Source organism: Halichoeres trimaculatus, unplaced genomic scaffold (genome assembly GCF_033239565.1).
Source record: "Halichoeres trimaculatus isolate MK-OKI-2021-1 unplaced genomic scaffold, fHalTri1.1 fHalTri1_scaffold_2, whole genome shotgun sequence".
Taxonomy (NCBI): Eukaryota; Metazoa; Chordata; class Actinopteri; order Labriformes; family Labridae; genus Halichoeres; species Halichoeres trimaculatus.
Genome location: NW_027437180.1, coordinates 5,015,119 through 5,039,664, shown reverse-complemented (window position 1 = coordinate 5,039,664; position 24,546 = coordinate 5,015,119). Strand labels below are relative to the sequence as shown.

Here is a 24,546-nt window from a genome sequence, read left to right as displayed (position 1 = left end):
TCACAATTTAAGGAACTTACTTACTTTTTTCATTCACTGTCCTGTGTTTAAGAATGAGGATTAGACTCCCATCAGTCCAGAGGCAGCTTCGGTTCTCGCTATGAGTTTAGAAAACCAACGTTAGCGAGCGTTCCCGTTAGCAGCGGGACTCCTCCGCCTGACAGCAGCAGCAGCAGCAGCAGAGCGGAGGAGAGGTTACTGTGTGACACTTCAGCCAACTGTCATTAGCCCGCCTGCTAACGTCAAACTGCAGCCTGGAAACCAAATTGGTGACAAACAAGGAGCGAAAAGAAGAATTGAAACGAGAGGTGAGCTGACTCCCTATGAGCCAACATTAGGCACATGGTTTGTTCTGTTTCTTTCCTCAGAGCTTGTTTGCCTCGCAATGCTAACTTGGCTAGCTAACGAGCGCTAAGTTAATGTCAGTTTCTGTTCCTGTTCACTCGTCTTCTTATGAGAGATGAAGCCCTCTTAAATGCATCTGACAGCATAATGTTCCTCGGGGTGCTCGGCATACTTTTCCTATACACCCATGTATGTAAATGATACCAGAGCTGGCTGATAATTCATTGATAAGGTTAGCAGCACTGAAGAGCAAAGGTATCATTGCAACAGAGAATTCCCCCTCTGACTCTGTCTCTGTTAGCCTGACACAGTTTGTAGCATTGTAAACAGCAAACTGAGTGATGAAGGAGGTGGTTTGTATTGTTGTAACTCATTGAATCGAATGTTAGATCATAAAAGTTTATGAGCTAACTTCACATTTATAAATATCCCAATCAGAAACATAGTGGGATGACACTTCAACTTCATTGACTTTGCAAGTCGAGAAATTGTGTCCTTATAATGACTGTACCAGGGGCGTATTTAGGGGTTTGGGGGCCCAAGGCAGACCCAGTCAATGGGGCCCTCCATGTCCTTGTAACTCATCTTCCTCAGAGCTAGACTGGCCTTCCCTGGGTCTACTGTCTCTTTCTGAGAATCAAAGCATGAGACAGTGCTAATCTTGTGGTAACTTAACGCAACTTAATGCATTTCCTCAAGTTCTGTACTTAAGTTTGATTTTGGAAAAAAGTGAATACATGATATAGGTATATAGGTAAATATTGAAAAAAAATAATTCAGTAAAGAAATGTAAATATCAAGCACAACATAAAACTGGAAAAAAATCTACTGAAAGAATTTATATTTACAGTTACCATACTTTTTGGTACTATTATTTTAAAGTTAATGTATTTTTATTTGACCCCCTGTCCAGTGAGTTATGTATCCAAAAAAGAGATTTTGTACAATAATGTTTATCACCAACCCAAAAAGTTTGATTTTGAGAAAATGATCCTGTTTCCTGGGCTAGATTAAGTCCTTAAAATCCTAAAAGTCTTAAATGCTTATCTGAGATCTCAGAACAACATTGTTTTTATTTCCGACTTGGTTGAAAATAAGAAAAAATGGGAAAAAAAGTGTTTTTTACCACTTTCTTCCTGAATCAAATTTTCAGATGTGTTGTAACATGGAATAGCCCATTGAATAAGAAGGGAGGGGGATGACCCAAAACCATCATTAAAGATTAAGCCTTTTGATGTATTTTGAAGCATGTGAAGTAAGATTTAGAAAAAAGAAATGCTTTCAATTGAAGAGAACTTCAAAAATCAGTTTTTAAGAGATGCTTGGGGGCCCCTGGGAATCTTGGGGCCCCAGGCAACTGCCTGTGTTTGCCTAATTATAGCTACGCCCCTGGACTGTACAAATGTAAGGTATAAGCAGTTTAATTGTAATTTTTTCATAACCGCTGATTTTAAGATCTCTGTGAATCCTTTTTGGATTCACAAGGTTTATTTTTTCACTGCTAAATATCAAGATGCTGCTAACTATTTAAAATGAGAAATGTTTGAAAAATAAAAAAAAGCTCATGAAATTGCTCATAAAGTCTGAATGATACAGACATGATGTAAAGAAAGCTTTCTGTGTTTTAAGATTTGACATTTATTATGGTTATTTGGCTAATTTAACTAGAATGGTACACAGTAGCTTTATGTTGGACTCTAAAATTTACATTCAGTCAGCAAATAAAAAAGTCACTTAACATTTATTACTACTCTTTTGAATTTCAGCAAAAACAGGGATAAAAACACCAAATTATCTCTAACGCTGTAATGAGGCACAGAATCATTTCACTAACACTGATCAGCTGTTTGCTGCAGTGATGACTGTAATCTGCAGTTGTTGTGACTGTAAAAAGACTGAAGAGGAGTTAACAGAGGCCAGAGGACTGCAGCAGCTGCCTTCAGTGGGCGAGTTAATGAAGTGCCCATGCTTTGAGCTGGTAAATGATTGACCAGCCTGCCTTTGACCCACACGTGCATCTCGCTGTCTGAGTTAACACTTGAGTCGTTTTCTAAAAGTCTGCGCTGTTGTGACTGAATGTCCTGTGGCTTTCTACAGACGCAGAGATCAGCACCAGAGGGTTAGGTGAAGAAAATGATGGGCTTGGATCTGACTGTGTGAGGCTCTCAGTTTGTGCATGCTGTTCCTTGTTGGAGGCAGATAGTCACAGGCGCTCTTCTGCAAGACTAAATGAGACTTTCTGATATAATTTGTGGTTCAGTTTTGGATTCCAGGGCTGCCTCGATTTGATCACCATACACTTCAAATAGCTACATTCATCTCAGGTAGATTAGATTAGATGATAAAGGAGGTTTTTATGAAATGTAAAAAAAAAAATCTAACAAACAAAATCATTTGGTCTCCTTTTGAAAAAAACATGTCAAGTTAATCCTTGTGTGTGTATGTGTGTGTGTGTGTGTGTGTGTATTTATTGGTATAGGGCAGGACACAAGACAGGGCGTTGTATCTGTACCAACAGCCCCAGTAACTTGGAACAAAAGCCCTGTTGTTGAAAGATCATGTGACTCTGTGTGTAAGTGTGTGTGTGTGTGTGTGTGTGTGTGTGTGTGTGTGTGTGTGTGTGTGTGTGTGTGTGTGTGTGTGTGTGTGTCTCTGTTCCACCCTTGTCATGTGATCTGAGCTCAGGGCAGGGTCTGAGAAGTGCTGAGTCGCTGTGTGAGGTTCCTTCCACCCAGGGAACAGGCAGACAGTGATCATGCAGGCAGAGAGAGGAGATGGAGGGCCAGATGGATGGATGGATGGATGTCGAGCAGAGAAGAGGAGGAGGAGGAGGAGGAAGAGGAAGAGGAGAGTCAGAGACAGGCAGAGAGAGAGTAGGACAACAGAAATGTCCTGATGCTTTTTCTGACCATGACAAGAAAGCATCACACTCATCCAACCGTGTATCAGCTCGTCTCTTGAATGGATTCGAAACGGCAGCTGAGCTGAGATGAATGAAATCAACTTTTCTGGGATGAGGCAAGTTCACCATCTTTTCCCCTTTACTCTGATGTGCTCATCGGGATCTCGTGGTTATGAAGTTGGCCTGTCAGGGTGACTTGGCAGGAGCTTGTTAAGTCTACTGACTCACCACAAACTAGGACACCATTACTGCATGCTTGTATTCAGAAGTCAAAAGTGAACTAACCTTTGAGGCATTTAGAGTGAGGCATGTAGCTGTCGCTCTAAAATAGAATCAATTTATTGCACCATATGTGTTTTCAAATCTTAAAATGCCTTTATGACGTCCAGATAGTGTTGTAAAAGTACACTTAGAGAGGGTAACTCTCTTCAAGGTGAAAAAACTTTACACTGTTCCTTAGTTGACATGTAAAGCAGTTTTTTGGAGTTAAATTGTTTCTTGAAACTAGAACATTAAAGTCTTTTTGTATGTACTTCAGCTGGAGCAACAACGCAGCCACGTGTTTGAAGCTGACCAGCAGTTCCTGTTAAACTTGTTTGAGTCAATGCAACCTGCAAGCTCTGCTTGAAAGCTGACTGGTCTTTTGTGTGCATGTGATTAACCTGAATTGAAAGTCAGCCTGAAGCATCAGTGTTGACATCCAAGATCTGTATTTGTCTTCCTGAAGGGCTGTTCTCTCGCTGGCTTATCTTCAGACACATAAAAGAAGAAACAAAGAGAACTGTGTCGAAGGCTGAATGGACAAACACACCTTGGCAGTGAGAGGTTATAGCCCACGCTCGTTGATCTAATCTATGTATGCGTTTGTGGTCCAAGTTCCAGATCATTTTATTGACCAGCTGAAAAAAGACAGACACAACCAACAGTTCATTGATCCTCTCTGCCAGCCAGTCTGTTTCTGATTGTTTTTATGAACAGATTTTGACGGGTTGGATGGATGATGAAACGCCTCTGTGTCACAAGCTCCAACTCCATGAACTTGCATAATAACTGCTGTCAGTTTAACAGTGAAACAAGAGCACAAAGCTCAACACACGGACACAAGTTTGTTTGGTTTCTTTACCAGAGAGGCTGGTATTCAATTATTATTATTATTATTATTATTATTATTGCTACTATTGAGCTGGATCTACTTCTTAGCCTGGCTGGTAATAAAAAGTGGTTATTACCTCCATACGAATTCTTCATAGTTCAGGAGCAGCACATGGCATTTAAATCTCCTTCTTTGGATGCGTCATGTGGTCATTAAATCATTGCCTTGCATACATACTGCCAGTCTGTATTAACCACGCACAAGACGGGCTCACACAAGTATAAGATCCCAGTTCAAGAGGATAATTTCACTCATTAATACATGGATAATATACACAACAGATTTTTGCAAGATGATAAAAACAGGTGATTTTTACAAGGACTGTGCCCTGATTTTTATACAGTAGAAATACTAAAAAGGCCCACATATTTTGCTGTATTTATCAAATATTATAATTATCTACCAATGATAGTGTGTACTTTGTGCTCAGCTCTGAGCTTCCTTTAAATCTAATGCAAACAGCGCTTGGAGTATTGTAAACTGTGAAGACTGAGCATGCTCTGCAGAACAAGCCACGGTTTTTAGATTACTCTAAATGTTGTTTTTGTCTGTTCTTCAAGATAAAATCATCTCTGGTAGGGATGTGTATTTAAAACAAAAGAGCTAGACTATTTTGGGTGATGAAGCCAAACACTGACTGTTGAATTGCGGACAGCGCCGCACTTTCTGTTGCACGCCTCTCACATGGCTGAGCAGTAGTTGACGACTTGTGATGTGTTAGACTAACCTTGCAGAGTTTGCACTGTACCTTGTTTTCTTTCATTTTTTCAAAGGAGTCCCCGCGCTTTCCAATCCATACACCTCCTCTGACTGTTCTTGTTTTGGCCGTAAATCCACCAGCCTGCTCAGTCCTGGTCTGGCTCCGTTCATTATGTCAGTTTGTTGCTGGGGTCAAGTTAAATATGATCTGGTTCAGATGTGGTTTGTTTTTATTTTGAAAGTCACTTGGGCATTTTACTTGGTTTCCTTGCACAACTTCCTGTCCCACTTATCTGCTTTTGGTGAAATTGGTGTGTAACAGTTCCGGGATCATGCATGAAACTGCGATGAAAATCATTGCCCATCCCTACTTGAAAGTGGGTGCATTGTTATTTTACATATTTTGAACATGATTATCAAGTCTCAATGCTGGATGACCAGACTAACAAATGCAATTTTTTTTTTTGCTAAATATTCATGTTGTAGGAATTAGAGCCCGACCGATATGGGATTCTGGGGCCAATGCCGATACCGATACTGGGGGCAAATAAAACCCGATATCCGATATATCGGCCGATATCCGATATATCGGCCGATATCTGATATATTGGCCGATATATATATAATAAATTCATTGATATACACAGGATATATACTGTATATAATCACAAATCATTATAATACCTGTATGATTCAAGACAGAGACAGAACACTATTAAATGAAAACAAGGAACTTAAGTTATAAAACTATCAACATAAGAACTGTAGTGTCAACCAATGATAAATAAGAACAAGCTGTAAACACAATAATAAATAAATAAGTCAAACTTTAAACACAGTAAGTATAGAAAAAAAAGGAAAAATGTAAACACACAATAAGCAACTTACACGACGTTAAAATGCTATATAGTCTTACATTAGATATTGGTGGACGTGTGAATTAACAGTAGGGCTGCCACGATTAGTCGACTAGTCACGACGACGTCGACGATCAAAATCGTCGACGACTTATTTAATGATCGACGTCGTCGTTTTAAGATATTTTCAAACCTTATTTTCCCCTCAAAACTGCCGCTGTACTTTCGGCTATCTTGTCTGCCGTTCTATCCTTCACGCACATGCGCAGACGTGGTATCCGAGGTCACCCGTGATGTCACCGAAAGTGTTATGCCCAGCAGCATCATGGCAAGCCGGCAACGGAGCTCGAAAGTTTGGGAGCATTTTTCCAAAGTAAAGGAGAAAAGTGTGCAATGCAAAATCTGCAAAGCAGAAATGGCCTTCCATGGCAGCACGACGGCGATGCATGAGCATCTGAAAAGAAAGCACGTCGTGGCGGATTTATTTTCGGACGAAGAAGGACCATCTCGGTAAGCTAATTGGCTAGTTAGCTGCTAACATTAGCGTCAACAGTGAGCTACCTACTTTATAGCGATGTGTTTGAATAGAAAATGTGATGACGTTAATGTTTCATAACGCTACGTTACAGCGCCAAAAAAACGTGTTCCTCTTCAATGGACAACTTTGTGACAAAGCCAACAACATGCACACCTCGGCAAGCAAATGTCCTGACTGAAGCAATCCTGAACATGTTGGTGACAGACATGAGACCCCTGTCCATGGTTGGTGATTCAGGTTTCAAAGATATGATCAAGCAGTTCAATCCAGAATACCATGACAACTACCTACCAGGCCGATCACACTTCACCGCAATGATGGAAGAGAAATATGTTAAAACATTTGAGAAGGTCAGTTTTTTTTCTCTCTCTCTGTTTCTCTCAGCACAAAACAGCATTTTGTATTACAATTTAACACATTACATGATGAAATGATGAAGAATTTGCTGACTTAGCAATTAATTAATTAATCTTTGTTAAAGCATAAAACAAAAGTGATGTAATGCAATTTTTTTTACTGATATGTTGAATGTTTATTGTTACTGTATTTGATTTGATGTGACAACTGAATTGCTGAATTTTTAAATACATTTAAATCTTGATGCATAAACTGACAAATATTGTTAAAAAATAATATATGTACATAAAATTTTCCTCCTAATGCTAACTATTCCAAATCATCTCATATCTTTAAGGTAAAGCAGACCCTTCGAGGAGTCCAAAGTTTCCTCACCCTGACTGCTGATGTGTGGACCAGTCGTGCAACAGAGGCGTACCTTGGTGTGTCTTGTCATTTTATGGGTGAAGATTGGAAGATGAAGAGCTTCAACCTTGCCACCATGCCTCTTGAGGAAAGGCATACTGGTGCAAATATAATGACATGGATGGAAGAGGTGTTAGCAAAATTTGACATCTTGCCCACCACAATAAAGGCAGTAGTTCACGACAGTGGGTCAAATATGGTGGCAGCAATGCGACTCCTTGAAGAAAAACATGGATGGGCTTCTATCCGCTGTGCTGGACACACTCTCCAGCTCATAGTCAACACCGCTCTCAAAGAAACCACCATCAGCAGAGCACTAGGTGCTGCTAGGCAGCTAGTGGAGCACTTTAAGAGAAGTGAGCTGGCTAGCACAAAGCTAAAGATGAAACAGGAGCAAATGAATGTGAAGAAAAATGCTCTGATCCAAGATGTCAGTACAAGATGGAACAGTACATTTCACATGATTGAGAGACTCCTGGAACAGCGCTGGCCTCTCACTGCCACTCTTTCAGATCCTGAGGTAACTTCAAGGGGGAAGCATTACTTTGACTTGAAGCCAGAGCAGTGGGCTCTGCTTGAAGAACTGGAGCAAGGGTTGGCGCCTTTTGAGACAGCTACTGTTTACCTTAGTGGACAGCAGTACACAATCATTTCAGGTCTTCCACAGGTGATCAAGGGACTGTCTCGGTCTGTACACCAAAGACAGTTTGAGACAAGCTCAGGAAAGTCTTTCATTGCCACTGCGGAAAAAGGGATAACACAGAGATGGGAGAGTATTTTCGCTATCTCAGCGGAGAAAGAAAACCCAGTTATTCTCTCAGCTGCACTGGACCCCAGATACAGAAAGCTGAAGTTTCTGGCTCCCGCCGATGGCATCAGAGTGCAGGGTACTATCGAAGTGCTTGCTGTCAAAGAGGCAAATGCTGGGACACGTGAGTGTGCACAACAGCAGAGGGTCACTGGTTCAGGTAGAGTTGAAAAGACTGCTTTGGACTCCCTTCTTCAGTCTGACACAGACAGTCAGAGTGAAAATGATGAAGAAACCGACCAGGAGGACCAAAAAGTCCAAGTTGTGAGAAGTGAAGTTCAGCTGTACTTTGCAGAGGCCACACTCTCTAAAAAGGATGATCCTCTCAAATGGTGGAGTGAAAATGAGGGACGCTTCCCCACGCTATCAAAGCTAGCTAAATCTTTTCTGTGCATCCCTGCAACCTCCACCCCGTCAGAGCGCATCTTCTCCACAGCAGGGAACATCTGCTCTCAAAAGAGAGCAAGCCTTTCTCCAGAACATGTAGAAATGCGAACTTTCCTGGCTATGAACAAGAGCCTTGTGTAGACTGGGATTATGTAGAGTCAGAGTGTTGTAAAGTTAAAAACAGTTGTGAGCACTGCGCACAAAATGCACTTTTGCTGTACATGGATGAGAGCAAAACTTGTCTTTTTGGATAATTTATTTAGTTTTAGGTGCCTACCTCATTTGATTGTGTCGCACTTTCAGTACTTCAAATGTAGCTATGTCTAATGCCAGGGACAATGAAGCAAAGAAAAACCTATAAACGTTTTTTTTGTTTTGTTTTGTTTACTCTCACCCAGTGCCTTGTTTACCGTCTTTAACTCAGCTGTTTGCACATTTAAAGATTTGTTTGATGTCAGAGAAGAGGGAAATGTGTTTTCAGCTATTTCCTTTTGTTGATATTTTGTGTTCTTACTACTGCATAGTATTCATAGTGTACATACATAGTGCAAAGTTTTGGGTCCATTCTAGACCAGAGTTATGCCTTCATTTTATTTTGCACTATCACATTAAAAGAATGTCAGTACAAGCTGCAAAGTTCATTAAAAGTTGAATGAACTATCATCTTAATTGTCTTTATTTTTAGTACATACCTTAAACACTTGAAGCTGGAAACTAATGAGCTGTATGCTGGTACAATAAGCTGCAATTTATGTATGATCCGATTAGTCGACTAATCGCAAAAAATAATCGGTGACTAGTCGACTATCAAAATAATCGTTTGTGGCAGCCCTAATTAACAGTAGTATTTATCTCTGTTTATCTCTCAAAAAAGCAACTGACACGATGTTAAAACGTCATTCTATAGTCTTACATTAGATAATAGTGGACGGAGGGGGTGGGCACTCGGGCAGTGTGCAGCCCAACACACAGACACACAGGAACAGGAGCGACAGAATCTCCATGGAGCATTTGGCTACAGGCATAATCTTTGGTGACAGGCATAATCGGCCCGATTGATTAAGTGGCCTGACCGATTAATCGGCATGACCGATTAATCGGTCAGGCTCTAGTAGGAATCCCACAAGATGAGATGAAAATTGATCTTCATTAGATTTGCTCAATTGTTGAATTGATCACATAAGGATCTCCAAACTAGTTTGTGGCATGCTACAGGTGTGGGCCTCAAACACTGAGCTCTTAATATAGATCTGTCCCCAGTAGGCCTCCAGAGGACTGACAAATAAAAGGAACAGGGGTTTATTGAGTGGGGAGTCTTAAAGAGACAGCAGCTCAACAGATGCTGAAATAAGAGTTTGCTCAGGCAGCAGTGTGAGAAAACTGTGATTTTGTTTGAGCTGTAAAGCTACTATAGAGGTAGAAATACCAAAGGGACAGTATACAGCCTAAAATATGCACAATACCCTCTCTTTGACAGGCCTCAGTTCAGCTTTAATGCTGTAAACCTGCCCTTGCTTTGGAAACTGTATCATGTGGCCCCGGCAGTTTAGTTTGTGAACATGTAGAGGATTCGGTCTGACCTGGTAGCACTTTGGTCTCAGAGGCAAAGGGAAGACCAGCACAGTGCATTTAATTTATAATACAATACTTAGAGGGATCAAATTTCCTCACACACACACACACACACACACACACACACACACACACACACACACACACACACACACACACACACACACTGTTTAGAGGATGGTGTATGATCTGCAAAATTGAGGTTAAATGAACCATAATCTCGAGCTTAAGCAGCATTAACTTCTGTCTTACAGACTTAAACTCATGTCTGTTTCAAAGCTCAGTAAACTAGGAGTGATAGCACTGTTTTTATCAGCATCATGCGTGCGTGTGTCTTTCTGCCTCTTGTTTTCCTTTTGTCAAATACCTTTTGTCACCGTGCAGAGCAGAGCTGGAGCTGAGGTCTGTTGTTCTTGGCAGCTGCTACCATGGCTCCAGTCTGTCCCGCCTAGTTCTTCCACTGGACACTGTGCGCGTGTTTGTGATACTGACTCTGCTTCCTGTTGGTGCATTACTTCCTGTAATTGCAGAGGCACTTCCTGCCGACTGAAGCCTCAAAGAAAGAGATGAAAAGGATACAGAAATCTTTGCTGTTTATGAGGTTTAGACCTCTGATTTCTTTTCTTTTTTTTTGTGAGAGACTTTCTGCATAAACACAGAGGCATATTACTGTCACACCAGTAAAAAAAGGATCTGTATCATGTTACATTGTGACAAGTTTTGATAAGAACAAGATGCATCTGACATTAGAACAAGATAGTTTCATGTTACAGGATAAAGATGTGCAAATTATTTATTAAACTGGTTTCCTTTGCCAGTAGAGCTACTTGACTTTATCATTTGAGAGAAGGTGTTGCATTTCTCTCTTGCCATCTTTGGTTGAGAGATTGATACCACTCTTGTAATTGTGTGGTAAACATAAGAGTCAGAGATAGCTAACAGTTAGCTTACCCTTTCATAATGCATGAAATCAGTGATTCAGGGCTAGCTTAGCTCTCTCCGTTTTAATCCAAAAAGCTCTCTAAATATTGACAAGAAAGTAGAATCATCACAGAGAAAGGCTGAAACTGGAATCAACAGCCTGTCAAAACTTTACTTTTTATAAAACATTAGGGCTGGGGGTAAACGCTTATTTTTTTAAAATTAATCAGGCGATTATTTTATCGATTAGTCGACTAATCTAACGATTAATTGGACAATTAGTCTAACAATTATTTTTCTTTTGTTCAATTATTTCAAAACCATAATGTATCCCAAATAAATGCCAAAACGATCTCTCTCATAACAGAGCTAATTAAACAACACTGTTTTGCACAGAAAAATGCAAAATACAGAATCAAATTATAAAAAATAAAAAGGCCAGTCTGTTTACTCTTTCCAGTCCAATAGGGCTGCAACTAACAATTATTTTTAAAGTCGACTAATCTATCAATTGTTTTTTCGATTAATCAATTAATCACGGTTATTTTGTGTTTCAACCTAATTTGGCCTTTAAAATGTGCAGACCTTTATAATTCAACCTGTGTGTTGCATTTTCACTGCATTTATCCAGAGTTAGGTTCTCACTTCTGATTGGTCAGCCCTGTGTCATGTTTGTTGGTTTGTTTTTATTTATTTCATTCATGATGACATAAAAAATATCAGTAGTCTACTATACAAAAAAATAAATAAATAAATCTCAAAATGAATGAAGCAGGTAACAGGGAAATGAAGTTGTTGTACGCAGTGTTGGACAGACTGCTTATTACACTGGTTAACAACAAAAAAATTGTCTAATGTTCTAAAGCTGTTTTAAGATCATTTTGGGGTGAAGAATTCAAATATAACATTAGTTTAGGAGAATGATTTGGTGTATTGCTCATACATTGTGGGTCTCCTGCAAAAACTAGGAGTGCCAAAGTACGACCCCTAAGATTGGAGACTGTTCATTGATAGCAGCAAGCGATCGCCAAAATGTGTTCTACTACACAATGGTAACAATAATATAGCATAATAAAGCATTCTTAGATAAGAGTTAGTGGCATAACCCAGCCCTTAAGGTGGGCAAAAACATAGATTTTCAACCAATCTGTACACCTTCAAAGCTTGACCCGATAGAGTAAAACGGAGGTCATTTTCGGAATAAGCGCTGCTCAATCCCCCTAAATCAGTTAAAAAACTCTTGACAATTTTCAAACAAATTGTTTTTGTTACCCAGTGTTATTAGTGACTTTGTTCTTGTTTTCTAACGTTTATTTGCTTATTGGGGTTTGCTTTGCTCTCTGTATGATCCCCTCTGTCTCTCTCCCAGCTCTCCATGACAACGCGTTTAGTTTCGTTTCTCTACATGCGCTATTTTGCTCATGCGCACTCCGCCCCTCCTCCTCCCCCACTGAGTGTTACCGGTGCAGTGTGAGCTTGAGAGTGAGAGCTCCATCAGATAAACGTCCTCTCTTTTCAAAAGTTAGGGGAGTTTTGACACTAGTTTGTGACTCAGATCCTGAAAAACTGTCGGTAACAGAGAGTGAAGGAGACTCTCTAAATCACGTTATGAGACGCTAAACTCCGGGAGCTGTCAGTCTGTCCAAGTCGGAGATGCAGAGCCTCCGTCAGCGCACAGCGCTCTCTGAGAATGGAGATTTTTCCTCATCATTGTTCCTCTCGTAGAACTTAGTGATCTTTTCCCATAAAAGTATCCAATAACAGAGCACCTCATGCTGTGAACTGAAGTTACAAATGAGTATTACCCCATGGTATCTGATTTCCCCATGTGACGACAATAAAAACAATAATACGACGCGTCAACAATTAAAATTTGTGTCGATCAATTTTTATCGTTGACTAGTTGATTATGTCGATTAATATAAAACATGTTTTGCTGATCCATGAACCTAAGTTCAAAGTTTTAACACAATACATCTCCTCTTTCCAGGAGCCTCCATTGGTCGTTGGTGGAGCCTACCAGACAGACGGGCTGTTGCAAAACCTGGCTGACCCCTGAGGAGCATGAGTCATGACCTCAGTGGTGCTGGTTGATACTGGTGGGACAGTGGTGGAGTATGTCACGGCTGAAGAGGACCTCCAGCAGGTATTTTGGACTCAGACACAAACACAAAGGCAACCAGGGGTGGCAGACCAACTTTTGACTGTTCTCTTTTATCCCTGAACCTCCTGCAGGACGGAGAGTGTGAGGCAGACCTGGGCGTTGAAGGAGAGACAGAGGGGGAGTGTGAAGCTGAGGAGGCTGATGAAGAAGTAGTGCAGGAGAGAGGAGAGGAGGCAGAGGACTACCCTGCAGTCATCGTAGAAGAGGTGCCTGGAGCCAGCCTGGCAGGGGAGCAGGGTTACTCTGCGCAGGTGGTGGTGTATGGAGATGAAGCGTACCTGATGCAGGAAGTGGGCGATGAGCAAGAGATTGAAACAGAGGGAGACACAGGTAAGACAAACAATTTCCTGAATGAGCTGTTTTAGTGTGGCCTTTGGGATAGTGGAGAAGTGAACTATAATACTGGTTCTATTGTCAAAAGAAACCTCAGTTTTCTCTTGAATCTTTCATAATAATTCTGAACTCTCGAACATGCTAACACCAACCAGCAATCTGAAACCAGCATGATACTTAAATGAAATGAGCTGTAAGCAATTTCCCTCGTGTTTGAATGCTTTATGATGACTTCTGACCTTGTGTAGCTTTGCTCATATGAAATCTTTAGTTGGACATAGAAATACATGCTGAGTTTGAACACCAACAATCTTTCTTCCATGAAGCATTTTTAGACTCAGACACAACTGAAGGAGGTACTGAAGAATATCTGAAACTATTTATCACGACATCTCTTCTGTCTCGTGTGCGCTGAAGATTTTTCCTGAATAAGTGATTTATTTAGATACCTGCACATCCAGATCTCACTACTACTATCCAGAATATTGCCAGGGTCTGGATCGTACTTTTGCATCTGTCAGAAATTATGGTGACCTTGTCTTGTATTGTTTTGCAAAGCAATCCAACCATTTATGGTGGAGTTAAAGACATGTAAGGTGAAAACAGCCCTACCTTACAATGATAGAGAATCCAGACAGACAAACTCAAACATAAACTCCTTGGTGGAGGTAAATATAAGAGATAGACCGATATGGATTTTTTGGGGCTGATACCGATACTGATTATGAGTAGGCAAGGAGGCCGATAACCGATAATTGAAGCCGATATTCATTTGCAGTCAAAGTGAAAATATTGGCGTAAAAAAATTTGATCAATACAAATCCAACACTTAACTGCAATCAAATGCCTTCAAGCATTTGATTGTCCCAGTCCGATATTGCTATCGGATATTGGTCCGATATCAGCAAAAAAAAACAAGTATCAGTATCGTATCGGAATGCATCTAAAATCTCCGATATAAGCAGTTTCTGTTACCCAGTTTCTGTTAATAATGAATGGATCCGTTTTTCCTCATACCTACTGTTGCTGACTACTGTTCTTTGTTTGAATAATATCACTTAATCAAGCCTTTTCTAACATGACAGACATACTACAAAATAAGTAATAAAAGTATGCATGTTTAATGCTGATATCGTATTGGATTAATATCGGTATCGGCCAATACTCAATGCTGCAGTATCGGTATCGTATCAGAAGTGAAAATGTAATATCGGGACATCCTTGGAGCATATGTTATTAAACAGCTCCCAGGCTTAGTAGCATATATTATAAAGTTAAATGAAAACTTTAAAAAATAAATAAATACCCAAAGTTTTCTACAGTAAATTAAGTTTTCCAAAATTTCAATGTAACTGCAATAAAACTGGTCAGAATTGAGTTTGTGCTGCCTTTTACAGGTATGTAATGCAGTTGAATTAATTTTTTGTTTGGTTTTATTTGACTGGTTTTAAATGACCATCTAGGGATTCCATAGTGTAAACAGGGAGAAATTCTGTGCAGAGAAGCATCAGAGCCAAAACAACACAGTTTTGAATGGGTTTCATATCGGCCGTCAGATAAAAAAAGGTTGATACTGATATGCCCCAAAATGCCAAATATTGGCTCCGATAATCGGCCCGGCCAATAATCCCTAGTAAATATGTCTCATGGATTTCTTCTGGAATGCAAATGAGTAAGGAATATTAAAGACAAATAATTTGTTTTTTTTTAACCACATTCGCAAGTTTTTTTTTTTTTTTTTTTAGCAACTCAGTTTGTAATATTTTGAATGAAGACTTTAACATTCAGGCGTTCTGAACATCCCAGATGAAGTTAGCTCATATTAAGCCTAAAAAGACTATTATTTATACTAAAAGTAAAACAACACACTGACACTTCAGAGTAGCTGATCAGTGTGCCTCTCCTCTCTAGTTGATGTTTGTCTTTAAATAATCTGGATTAGTTCACCCTTGATCTTCACTAAAAACCCCAGCTGTGTTGACAGCAGTAGTGATAGATGAAGCTGATTTTGTTGGAACTAACGAGTAATGGTATCGGATCAGTTCATTTGGCGGTAAACTCAAGGTTACCGTTTTAGGCTGTATTTGATCCTTCTTAAAAATACTGGTATTGCATCAACTCCTGTTGATTGTTTTATTTGTCCTGTATCTGTTGCATCAGCACAGATCCCTTTTCTTGTGATTTTTAGAAAAAGATACCACACTAGTGGATTCTTTTTTTTTTACTGCTATAGTTGGTCGCTGACACAGTAGCCCGTTTGTGTTAATGTGAGAATGTACTTATGCCTGCAGTGTGCTTTTTTTCATTTCATAACACCTATTTTGTCTTTGATATCATTTGTGCTTCTCAAGCTAAATGTAAAAAAAAATGAAGTTTAAGCCTGGATTTAGAAATTGTGTGTTGTCACCTGCATCTTGATTTAAGATGAAGACATCCACCTGCAGTTTAACAATAAGCTAGTCGTGGTTTGAGTTTGACTTGTTGAACATTTTTCATTGCCTGCCATGGGATAGTAAGCAGTGTAGTGTTGTCATCTGTGAGAGGTACTGCGTTTGCGTTTATACTCTGCCACCTTGTGGATATTTGTTGGACAGGAACTACTTCATGTTGAAGAAAGGTGAACATGATTAATTCTTAGCAGAAAGGACTACTGTAATTCAGTGGAGTTTTCCTGACTCAAATAGCAGGGCAGTGTGTTTTTTATTAAAGTCGTATCAGTGTCATCAAGACAACACCTCAAAACTCAAATCTTAAGCTACTAGTGTAATGTGGAAGTATCTGCACACAGGAGCAGTTGTTGGATACATAATTTATTAACACATTTTTGTCCATTAAACCAGTTGGGATGTCACACTTTTCTAAACTTAATTCCCTTGCGTAGTTTGGCATTAAGTTTAGCCAGGGTCTGAAGAAAATTATCCTATCTATAGCTTAAGAAAAAGTGCTTAATGGCACTGAGTATCCACAAACATAAAAGCTTTATCCCCTCTGAAAAAATAAAGAATAAAAGATGTTTTGATATAACAAACAACTGCTTTTTGATAATTTTAATTGCCTCGTGCCTGTTTTGTTTGAGAGCAAAGCGGTAGTAATAAATAAGAAACAATGCAGACATTTCAAGAAAGCGTAAAAAGTCCTCAAATGTTGGTTAAAGGCTGTAGTTTCAGAGCATTTTTAGAAATTAGTGCTATACTGTACATCGAACTAGTCCACTGACCCTGAGCATTAGGTCATATTAAATGATTGGTCTAGAATAACACTCTTTAATGATGCCTCAGACCTGAGCTATTACATTTAGCTTTCACAAGAGAATCTTTTTCTGTTGTCCGTTGATTGTGACATGTACTATAATTTATTGATGAAAAGAGAATATTAAGCAGCACAAAAACTTGACATTAAAAACATTACTGCCACAAGGTTGTCCCAGAGAATAGCTTTGATAGAGGTGTATATACAGCTATTAAAAAACATTTGTGTAAAAACATTTAATCTGATCTGTTATGATCAGGTTATTTAAATAAATCAATTAGAAAAAATAGTGGAGTTGATACTCTATTTGACGTAGACACTACGCAAGTGAGGGAGGGCGAAGCAAGGATTTCCTGTGTCGGTGGCGGAGGGATAAATTTCTGCCGCCGTGAGAGAGCTCAGTGCGAGGAGATTTCCCATTAGCGGCGGAGTGATCTCAGCTAGTAGCTTCCTATACAACCCAGTGAGAAGTCAATGTGAATCTGCAGCAAGGGGAAAACATGGCGACTTCACAGCATGAGGGGCACGCAAATCAGCTCGATCTACTAATCAGAGCCGGTAAGAAAGCTTTATGTAGTTTTCGTCCAGATCATGGCGTGTAAACCGGGCTGTGTTTCCAACCCCGATCGCTGCGTCTGAGTCCGCTGACTGGTGTAGAGAAGTAATGGAGGGCAATCAGGAAGTGATCACCTTGGTAGCAACCTGCATGGCGTTGCTACGCGGCTTACTAAATCTTGTTTTGGGGGTGAAAAGTTTCGTAGGGCTTGCCAATCTGCACAAACAAGTGGTAATTTGCACCGGGTGTGTTTTGCATGTTGCAGTTCTTATTTCTTATCGCAGTGAAATGTAGAATAACGGTCTGCAGATCGGCTCTGCACAACCAGGAAGTGTGAAGATGTTGTCTTTCCTACGTCTTTGCCACGCTGTCTGAGTCGGAAGGACATGCGGATTTATTTTTACTGGAATAAATTTGGAACTAACTATAACACAAACATCCTTCCATTCAAATAGCGTATACACTCGTGTATTTTTAAATTGTGGTTAGATTTTGTTTGTTCCGATTGTGTAAATTTATGTATTGAGAATATTCACATGTCGTCCATGTTGAAAACTCCTATTATTATAAAAGTAAAAACGTTGCTTTTTGGTGGAGGAGACTTCTACAAATGTTGGGTTTTGTGAACATTTTCGGGGTCAAGTTTGTATGTTTTGTGGTTTCCGTTATCGTGTTGAGCAGCCTGTGATTGAAGCGTGGGATGGCCTGGCTCACCCGCTTCTTCCCTACTTATTTAAGTGAAGCTTCAGCCTTCGGCCAGTCCGCCCTGTGTGGACGCGTTTTATTTTGTTTCACAACAACGAAAGATGTTTTTTTTTGTTAATTTTGGACCAATTAAGTACTAAATGCCGTTTTACTTCCGTTTGGTGGCACATTTCAAAGTATTTTTGTTACATCTCGATGGCGGAAGCATTGTGTATAGGAGAGGGCGGGGTCTGCTTTTGATTGACGTGCCCGCTAGTCCAATGACGCGCCCGTCCAATCAGATTCAACCAGGGGCGGGCACTTAATCAGCCAATAGGCCAATAGAAGGCGAGGCGGGTGTTGAGTGACAAGAGGATTTGTGAGCGTCTTCGAAGAGAACTGGAGGGAAAGGATGAGCACTGTAAACACGGAAGTCATCAGAGGCAGCACTACTTTTTGTCGGACTTGCTGCTATTCTTGGCGCCGTTTCATTCTGGTTTAGGTCCAAAATAGACTACTTCCCACCTAAGTAATTGTCACGTTATAACGCACACTTGTTCCAAAAATAACCCATCTTCCACATTTTTCTGATTTCATGGAGATGAATCAAACACCCTGTATTTCATTCTTTAAAATGGTGAAATTATGTACATGTTGCTATGTAGGTCAAGCCAAGCAGTGGCTCAGCCCCAGCACCTTTCACTGGTCTTATTACAGCACAGCTGCCTGGTTTCAAGGGCAGCTCGGCTGGCTATAGGGTATCTGCTGTGATGTCCTGTTTGTTTGTGAGGGGGGCTCAATTAGTTGGCCAATCTAAAGATAGCCTGTGTCTCTCCCCTATGCAGTGCCTGTTGCTTCAGTGAGATAGCCAAACATGGACAGGGCAGAGTGTAACAGGAGCTAATGTCTCCCACCAGTGATTGACACCACCAGCTGGTGTGCTGGGTTCTTTCTCAGGGTCCCAAATGGGAATACGCACCTTTTCTTCACAACAGGCTTTAAGTCTGTTTTGAATTTAACCCTATTGTCTTTTTGATCCATGTCATGGCTTTTTTAAATTTGTGTTTCATATCACTATTAATGTGGCATCAATATGTCTGTAGGTAAACAAGATTTCTACAGGCAGATTTTAGTGGAAAGCTTGGATCAATGAAGGCATTATCACTGTATCACGCTCAGTTTTTTCATAATGCTGCTCTGTAGTATTCAGGGGCAGACATTAAACACAAGACGTTTCAACACAAAGTCTTCAGTGTGCTGAAAATCTTTAAATAAAACTGGGGTTAATTTTAATCTAAAATTAGAGGAACATGACTTACTGCAGTCTGAAAGTCACAGAAAGTTTTTCTGTCTGTCACAGTGAAAGTGCTGCAGGAGTTGCTTTTCTGTGATTTAGAACAAATTTATCTTCCCACTAGGGGGCGTGTTATATTTTTATTTCATGTGCATTGTATGCAGCACTGTTTTGGAAGTGTGATCAATGGGACAAACATTTAGCCATGGTTGTTTTTGTTTTTTTAATTAGTTTTCTATCTGGAAAATTACAAAGCTGTTGTAAGCTGTTTATAGTAATTACTTATCTTGTCACATGAGTGTGAGCATTGTGTTGTTGTGTGTGTATCTCAGGCCCTTTTATTCCCCTTAAACTTCTTAATCAATCATGTTTGCGTGTCTGTGTTTCAGTGGAGGCATCTGTCCATGGAACAAATGTCCATTGCTCTGACAAAACTTTTGAGGCCGCAGAGGCTCTGCTACGAATGGATTCACCTTCCAGTCACAGGGAAGACCGAAGCCCAGGTAACTCACTAAACTCAAGAAATCTCATAAAGCAATTTTCTTATCCTCTCACCACTGATTTAACACTGAGAATAAAAGTTTACCAAGTAGATCTTTTTTTGTGACATTTAATGTGATGTAGGGGACAAAACCATAATGCAGGTTTAAAATAGTTAACTTAGTTTAAACATTTCTTTTTAAAGCTTCACCGTACGGCTTGAAGCATCACCCATACTCTTTGTTTCTTTCTTTTCCAGAGGCTTTTATCCCACCATGCATAGCAACACCAGATTTTCTTCATGCTGCAATGCGTCCAGACATGATCACAGAGACAGAGGTGGAGATATCTACAGAGGACTGCTGTGAGGAGGAGGATGAGGACATTGGCGCCCTGCTTGAGGAGCCAGACCTCGAGCACGACCATGAACCTGTCAGGAAAAAAAAAGGTAATGAGGAAAATCTTTTGAAATGTAGGAGTTCAGATTATTCCTGTGAACTGAAGGAGGTGTAGCAGTAAAGACAAAAATACTGAAAACTTTCTTCATGCAGCTGTCGACTGTGTAGGGCTGAGAGTTCAACTTGAAAAATAGGAGAAAGTATGTTTTGAGCGTTTCTGAGTCCAAGTTTGAAATGTTAAACATCTGGCAGGTCTGTAATAAACCTTCCTGGCTTTTCAAGCCAGGCCACAAACCTCAGACCAAGAACTGTCAATTACAGTTATTGTGTCTGCCCACAAGCACCATCTAGTGGTAGACGGTTACATCCAAATTTAACATAATTTGATATTTCAGGCTAAAAATCTTCTTTATTCAGTGCCGCTGGTTGAATCTAACAAAAAAATGTCATTTTTCTGTTGTTTCATTTCATAGCTGGTCGGAAGCCTAAGACGCATCCGTCATCCATTTCTAACGGCTCTTCAGATCTTGGCATAAAGAAGAAACCAAGAGAAGGGAAAGGTACTTTACTCACAACTTCAACAGATGTTCATTCAACTCTTTGCCAATTTGATTCATAAACTGAGGAAAAAAGTAGTTTTAAGCCTTGCAAAAAATGTGCCTGATTCCCAGCAGGAAGCACAACCTACCTTTGGGAGTTTCTGTTGGATCTTCTCCAGGACAAAAACACCTGTCCCAGGTACATCAAATGGACCCAGAGAGAGAAGGGCATCTTTAAACTGGTAGATTCAAAGGCTGTGTCCAAGCTTTGGGGAAAACACAAGAACAAGCCTGACATGAACTACGAGACCATGGGCAGGGCTCTCAGGTGGGCACTCTTTGACTGCACAGAATGTTTCAGACTGTTCTCTAGTGGCTGTGTTAAAGACGCAGCAAAATAACTGTCGAATATTTTTCCCTCAGATACTACTACCAGCGTGGCATTCTAGCCAAGGTCGAGGGTCAACGGCTGGTTTACCAGTTTAAAGACATGCCAAAAAATATTGTCATCATTGATGATGACAAAGTGGACATGCCCAGCCCAGATGATCTGATCAGTTCAGAGACTGCTACCTATGAGCGAGTGATGCCATCGCCGGACATGCTGTCATCTCCCAAAAAACCAAACATCCTGCGAGGCGGAAGCAGAGCCAATGTGGTTCAAGCTCCGATTGTCCCGGGCGCAAAGGCTGCAGCAGGAGGGGGAGCGGCAGGAGTTCAGAGGATAGTGACTGTTTCAGCAGCACCCGATGGGAGTCAGCAGTCTCAAACTGCTATCATCTCCAGCCCCTCAGGGCCAAGGTGAGAAGGTTTTGTTAGTTTGGGAACAAAAAAATGACTTATTAGCTGTGCTGGTACACATATTTAACAGTACATACTGATGTTTGATTCTTGTATCTCATCAACAGGACGGTGCGCTTAGCTATGCAGGTGCCTGTGATGATGGCAACATCGCTCGGTCAGAAGGTTTCCACTCTCGCTGTTCAGCAGCCTGCTGGTACAACAGGAGCAGCCGGACATACGACCCTCCTCACAAACACTTCTGCTATCAGCGCTGCCAACAACACAAACCCCCAACAGAAGGTGTGTACTGCTGAAAGCACCTTCACTGACTATTTGATACACAAACAATAAGATAATAAGATATCTGCTCTGCTGTTAGCTAAAGCAGCTGGTTAGCTAACCCTAATCTTATGATGAGCTAGTGTTAATAAAGGAAAATGATACAAAAAAAAACTGATGTTAAACGTTAGCGGGGAACATAGACTGTAAAAAATGAGCGTCATCTTGCTGGGCTTGAAGTGAGGTCTCCACAAAAACTGCTTCCCCTGGTGGCTGGCTGCAATAGAGGTAAAAAAAAATCCATCTCCCCAGTCATTCCAGATGTGCTGTGGTCAAACTTTAAAAAATTAATACACCTCGTAGAAATGTTTCTCACGTCTGATTGTTGTGGTGATTTGAAGATATTATTTGGCTGCCTTGTGTTCAGGTCCTATTTTTTCTGAAAAGTTTTGTTTTCATTTGTCATAAGAGGTTAAAAATGAGTATTTATGTCACATTTAACAATGATTGACAACTGATGATTTTTTTTTTTTTTTTTTTTTAATTAAATATATATATATATTTTTGTCACCTGGCTCCACTCAGATTCTTTTTGAGACCCTCATAGCCTCTACTGCGCAGATGCTGGCTGCACAATGGCTGCTGATGGCGGCAGGATTGTTTTGGCTTCAAAACCATACAATGGTACATGGCGAAGCCGCACTTTCAACTTTATGTACAGTCAAAGGCGGGGGCTTAGATAAAAATCACAACAGTTGGCCCTAAAAGAAATTAGCATAGAGAGTTCAAATACGAACACCACAGGTCTATAAGATCAATTGTATGTGAAAGGAATAAAAGTGATTTAAGAGGTAGATCTTAGAAGACAAGTAATGCAAAACAGCAATGAAGTACCATTAAAGTATTGAAACATGATTGAAAAATAAAAAAAAATCAAATTATAAAAGAAAAGAATCAGATTAAAAGGTTTGATACAGTAAGAGTCATGAATTAAATGAAGGGAGGAGGAAATATCTGAAAAGGCAACTGGAAACAGATAAATAGGGCAGCAATGTTCCCATAAAAATGTTAATGTCTATACCAGAGAAATGAAAAGGGGAGAAAACATTGAGTGAATCCTGCAGAACCTGTCTGGACTGTCATGTTGCTTTAGTAACTCTTCCCGTTTTTGATTTTGTAGGTTGTGATTCAGACTATCCCCACCATGGTGCCAGCCACAGCAGAAAACGGAGACAAGATCACGGTTCAGTTGGCAAAGATCATCACAATCCCAGCTCACCAGTTAGCCCAGTGTCAGCTCCAGACCACCGCCGGCACAAACAAGTCCAGCGTCTCCCCGGCTGGCATCAGCCTTCTCGGGAGCCCCCTGACAGTCCGGGCCTTGGCGCCTGTCAACGTTACTCCGGGAACGCAGGTGATGAGACTCACTGTGCCGACGCAGACGCAACCACAGACTCTGGTGGTGTCGCAGCCAGGCAGCGGGGCAGGGGTGGTGACGGTATCAACAGCCAATCAGGCGGTGACAGCACAACCCCGAATCATCAGTGGCGTCTTTAGCGGATCTGAGTTAGTCATGGGAGCACAAGCAGCTGGTGGAGTCGCGCTGGAGAAACTGAAGGCTGCAGGAGTCCAGGTTCAAGCTGTGCAGGTGCCGGTGAAGATGGCAGTCCAGCAGAACCAGGCAAACCCCAAAACTGTCCCCAACACGAAACCAGAGGCCATGGACACTGAGGTGGTTATCAAACTGGAAGCTCCAGATGTGTCAAAGAGAGAGGAGCCCGAGTGTTGAGCACACTTTACCTCGAACCACTCGTCCCCTCTCTGTCAGAGAGCAGGGAGGACTAGTCTGTACATCCTGAGGTCATTTTTACTCTTTTATAGCCAGCAGCAGTCGATGAGACTCAAAAGACTCCTTAAGGCCCGTTTTTAGTCCTTAACCTGTCCTCATATCTTTCCTGATGCTGCCTAAAACTGAGCTTAACCGGTCACCCTCAGAACCACACTGAAACCTCTGCTTGAGTTGTGCATGGGTTCAAACTCTGCTGTGCAACTAAGAAATACACAGAGACTAAAAAAGGGACTTTTTGGGAAAGGGACCAACGTTGTTCACTACATAAAATGCCTTCTAAACGGATCGTTGTCACTGACTCAACCTCGGAAACACAAAGAAAGCTGAAACACTACAAAAAGACAAGTTCTTACAATTAACCAAATGTGAACTATGGAAAAAAAGACAGTGGGGCGTGTAATTAAGTTTTTGTAGAAACCATTTGTTTATAACTTTTCCTCCACTGATGTTAAAACCAGCAACCTTTTGTTTTTTACTGATATCACTGTGTAGATCAAACGTGGGAGGTGCTACATGCGTTCTGAGGAGTGAAAGATGGAAGGAAGGAGAAAGTGAAGCTGAAAGAGGTTCCAAACAAGGAACAATGTCATGTTTGTACATATATACATATATATAAATATCTACTATACAGTTGACGGAGCTAAAGTTAACAGAACAGCCTTAGATTTTCTTTTCTTTGTAACGTCTGAAAGGTAATGATTTTTCTGTTTTGATACTTTGTACCAAGCACAGTATTATTAAAACTAGTGGAACTAATATTTGTACTGTAATTAGTTCCTCTGTCAGGTTGTTGAACGCTCATGTAAATTCACTTTTGCTTCAAAAACGGCAACATGAAGACGAGCAGCCAGGAGGGAGGGTCTGATGGTGTCCCCAAAAACCTTGTCTGGAATTTCAAACTTATTTCACAAAGGGATCTCGACTTATCCTCAGTTTATTGCTCTTATCACAGCCCTGCTTCGTGTGGCTGCATGGATATGCAAAGAAACGTGAC

The 24,546-nt window shown here is 40.6% G+C and overlaps 2 protein-coding genes across 6 annotated transcripts; both read left to right on the top strand.

Annotated features, from left to right (window-relative positions):
- Positions 1–27: 27 nt before the first annotated feature.
- On the top strand, positions 28–24,540 carry elf2b (E74-like factor 2b (ets domain transcription factor)). 5 transcript variants are annotated; one of them, XM_074697831.1, is made up of 10 exons: positions 28–308; positions 12,935–13,090; positions 13,180–13,438; positions 19,614–19,727; positions 19,964–20,152; positions 20,576–20,662; positions 20,777–20,969; positions 21,065–21,442; positions 21,550–21,724; positions 22,884–24,540. In XM_074697831.1, the coding sequence occupies exons 2-10, from the start codon at positions 13,016–13,018 to the stop codon at positions 23,490–23,492; spliced, it is 2,079 nt and encodes a 692-aa protein (XP_074553932.1). In that variant the 5' UTR covers positions 28–308; positions 12,935–13,015; the 3' UTR covers positions 23,493–24,540. The 5 variants fall into 5 exon arrangements, with proteins under 5 accessions (XP_074553932.1, XP_074553913.1, XP_074553923.1 ...); XM_074697812.1 differs by having other exon boundaries at positions 20,774–20,969; XM_074697822.1 differs by lacking the exon at positions 28–308 and adding an exon at positions 3,103–3,363 and having other exon boundaries at positions 20,774–20,969.
- On the top strand, positions 6,272–9,031 carry LOC141784965 (E3 SUMO-protein ligase ZBED1-like). The gene is made up of 3 exons (XM_074662984.1): positions 6,272–6,466; positions 6,586–6,844; positions 7,189–9,031. The coding sequence occupies exons 1-3, from the start codon at positions 6,282–6,284 to the stop codon at positions 8,590–8,592; spliced, it is 1,848 nt and encodes a 615-aa protein (XP_074519085.1). The 5' UTR covers positions 6,272–6,281; the 3' UTR covers positions 8,593–9,031.
- Positions 24,541–24,546: the final 6 nt, after the last annotated feature.

Bases quoted from the DNA above. Each gene is read 5' to 3' on its own strand.
- LOC141784965 (XM_074662984.1), top strand. From the start codon at position 6,282: ATGGCAAGCCGGCAACGGAGCTCGAAAGTTTGGGAGCATTTTTCCAAA. The intron at 6,467-6,585 runs GTAAGCTAATTG...GCTACGTTACAG, and splicing joins GACGAAGAAGGACCATCTCG to CGCCAAAAAAACGTGTTCCT. The intron at 6,845-7,188 runs GTCAGTTTTTTT...CATATCTTTAAG, and splicing joins ATGTTAAAACATTTGAGAAG to GTAAAGCAGACCCTTCGAGG.
- elf2b (XM_074697812.1), top strand. From the start codon at position 13,016: ATGACCTCAGTGGTGCTGGTTGATACTGGTGGGACAGTGGTGGAGTAT. The intron at 13,091-13,179 runs GTATTTTGGACT...AACCTCCTGCAG, and splicing joins CTGAAGAGGACCTCCAGCAG to GACGGAGAGTGTGAGGCAGA. The intron at 21,443-21,549 runs GTGAGAAGGTTT...TCTCATCAACAG, and splicing joins TCCAGCCCCTCAGGGCCAAG to GACGGTGCGCTTAGCTATGC.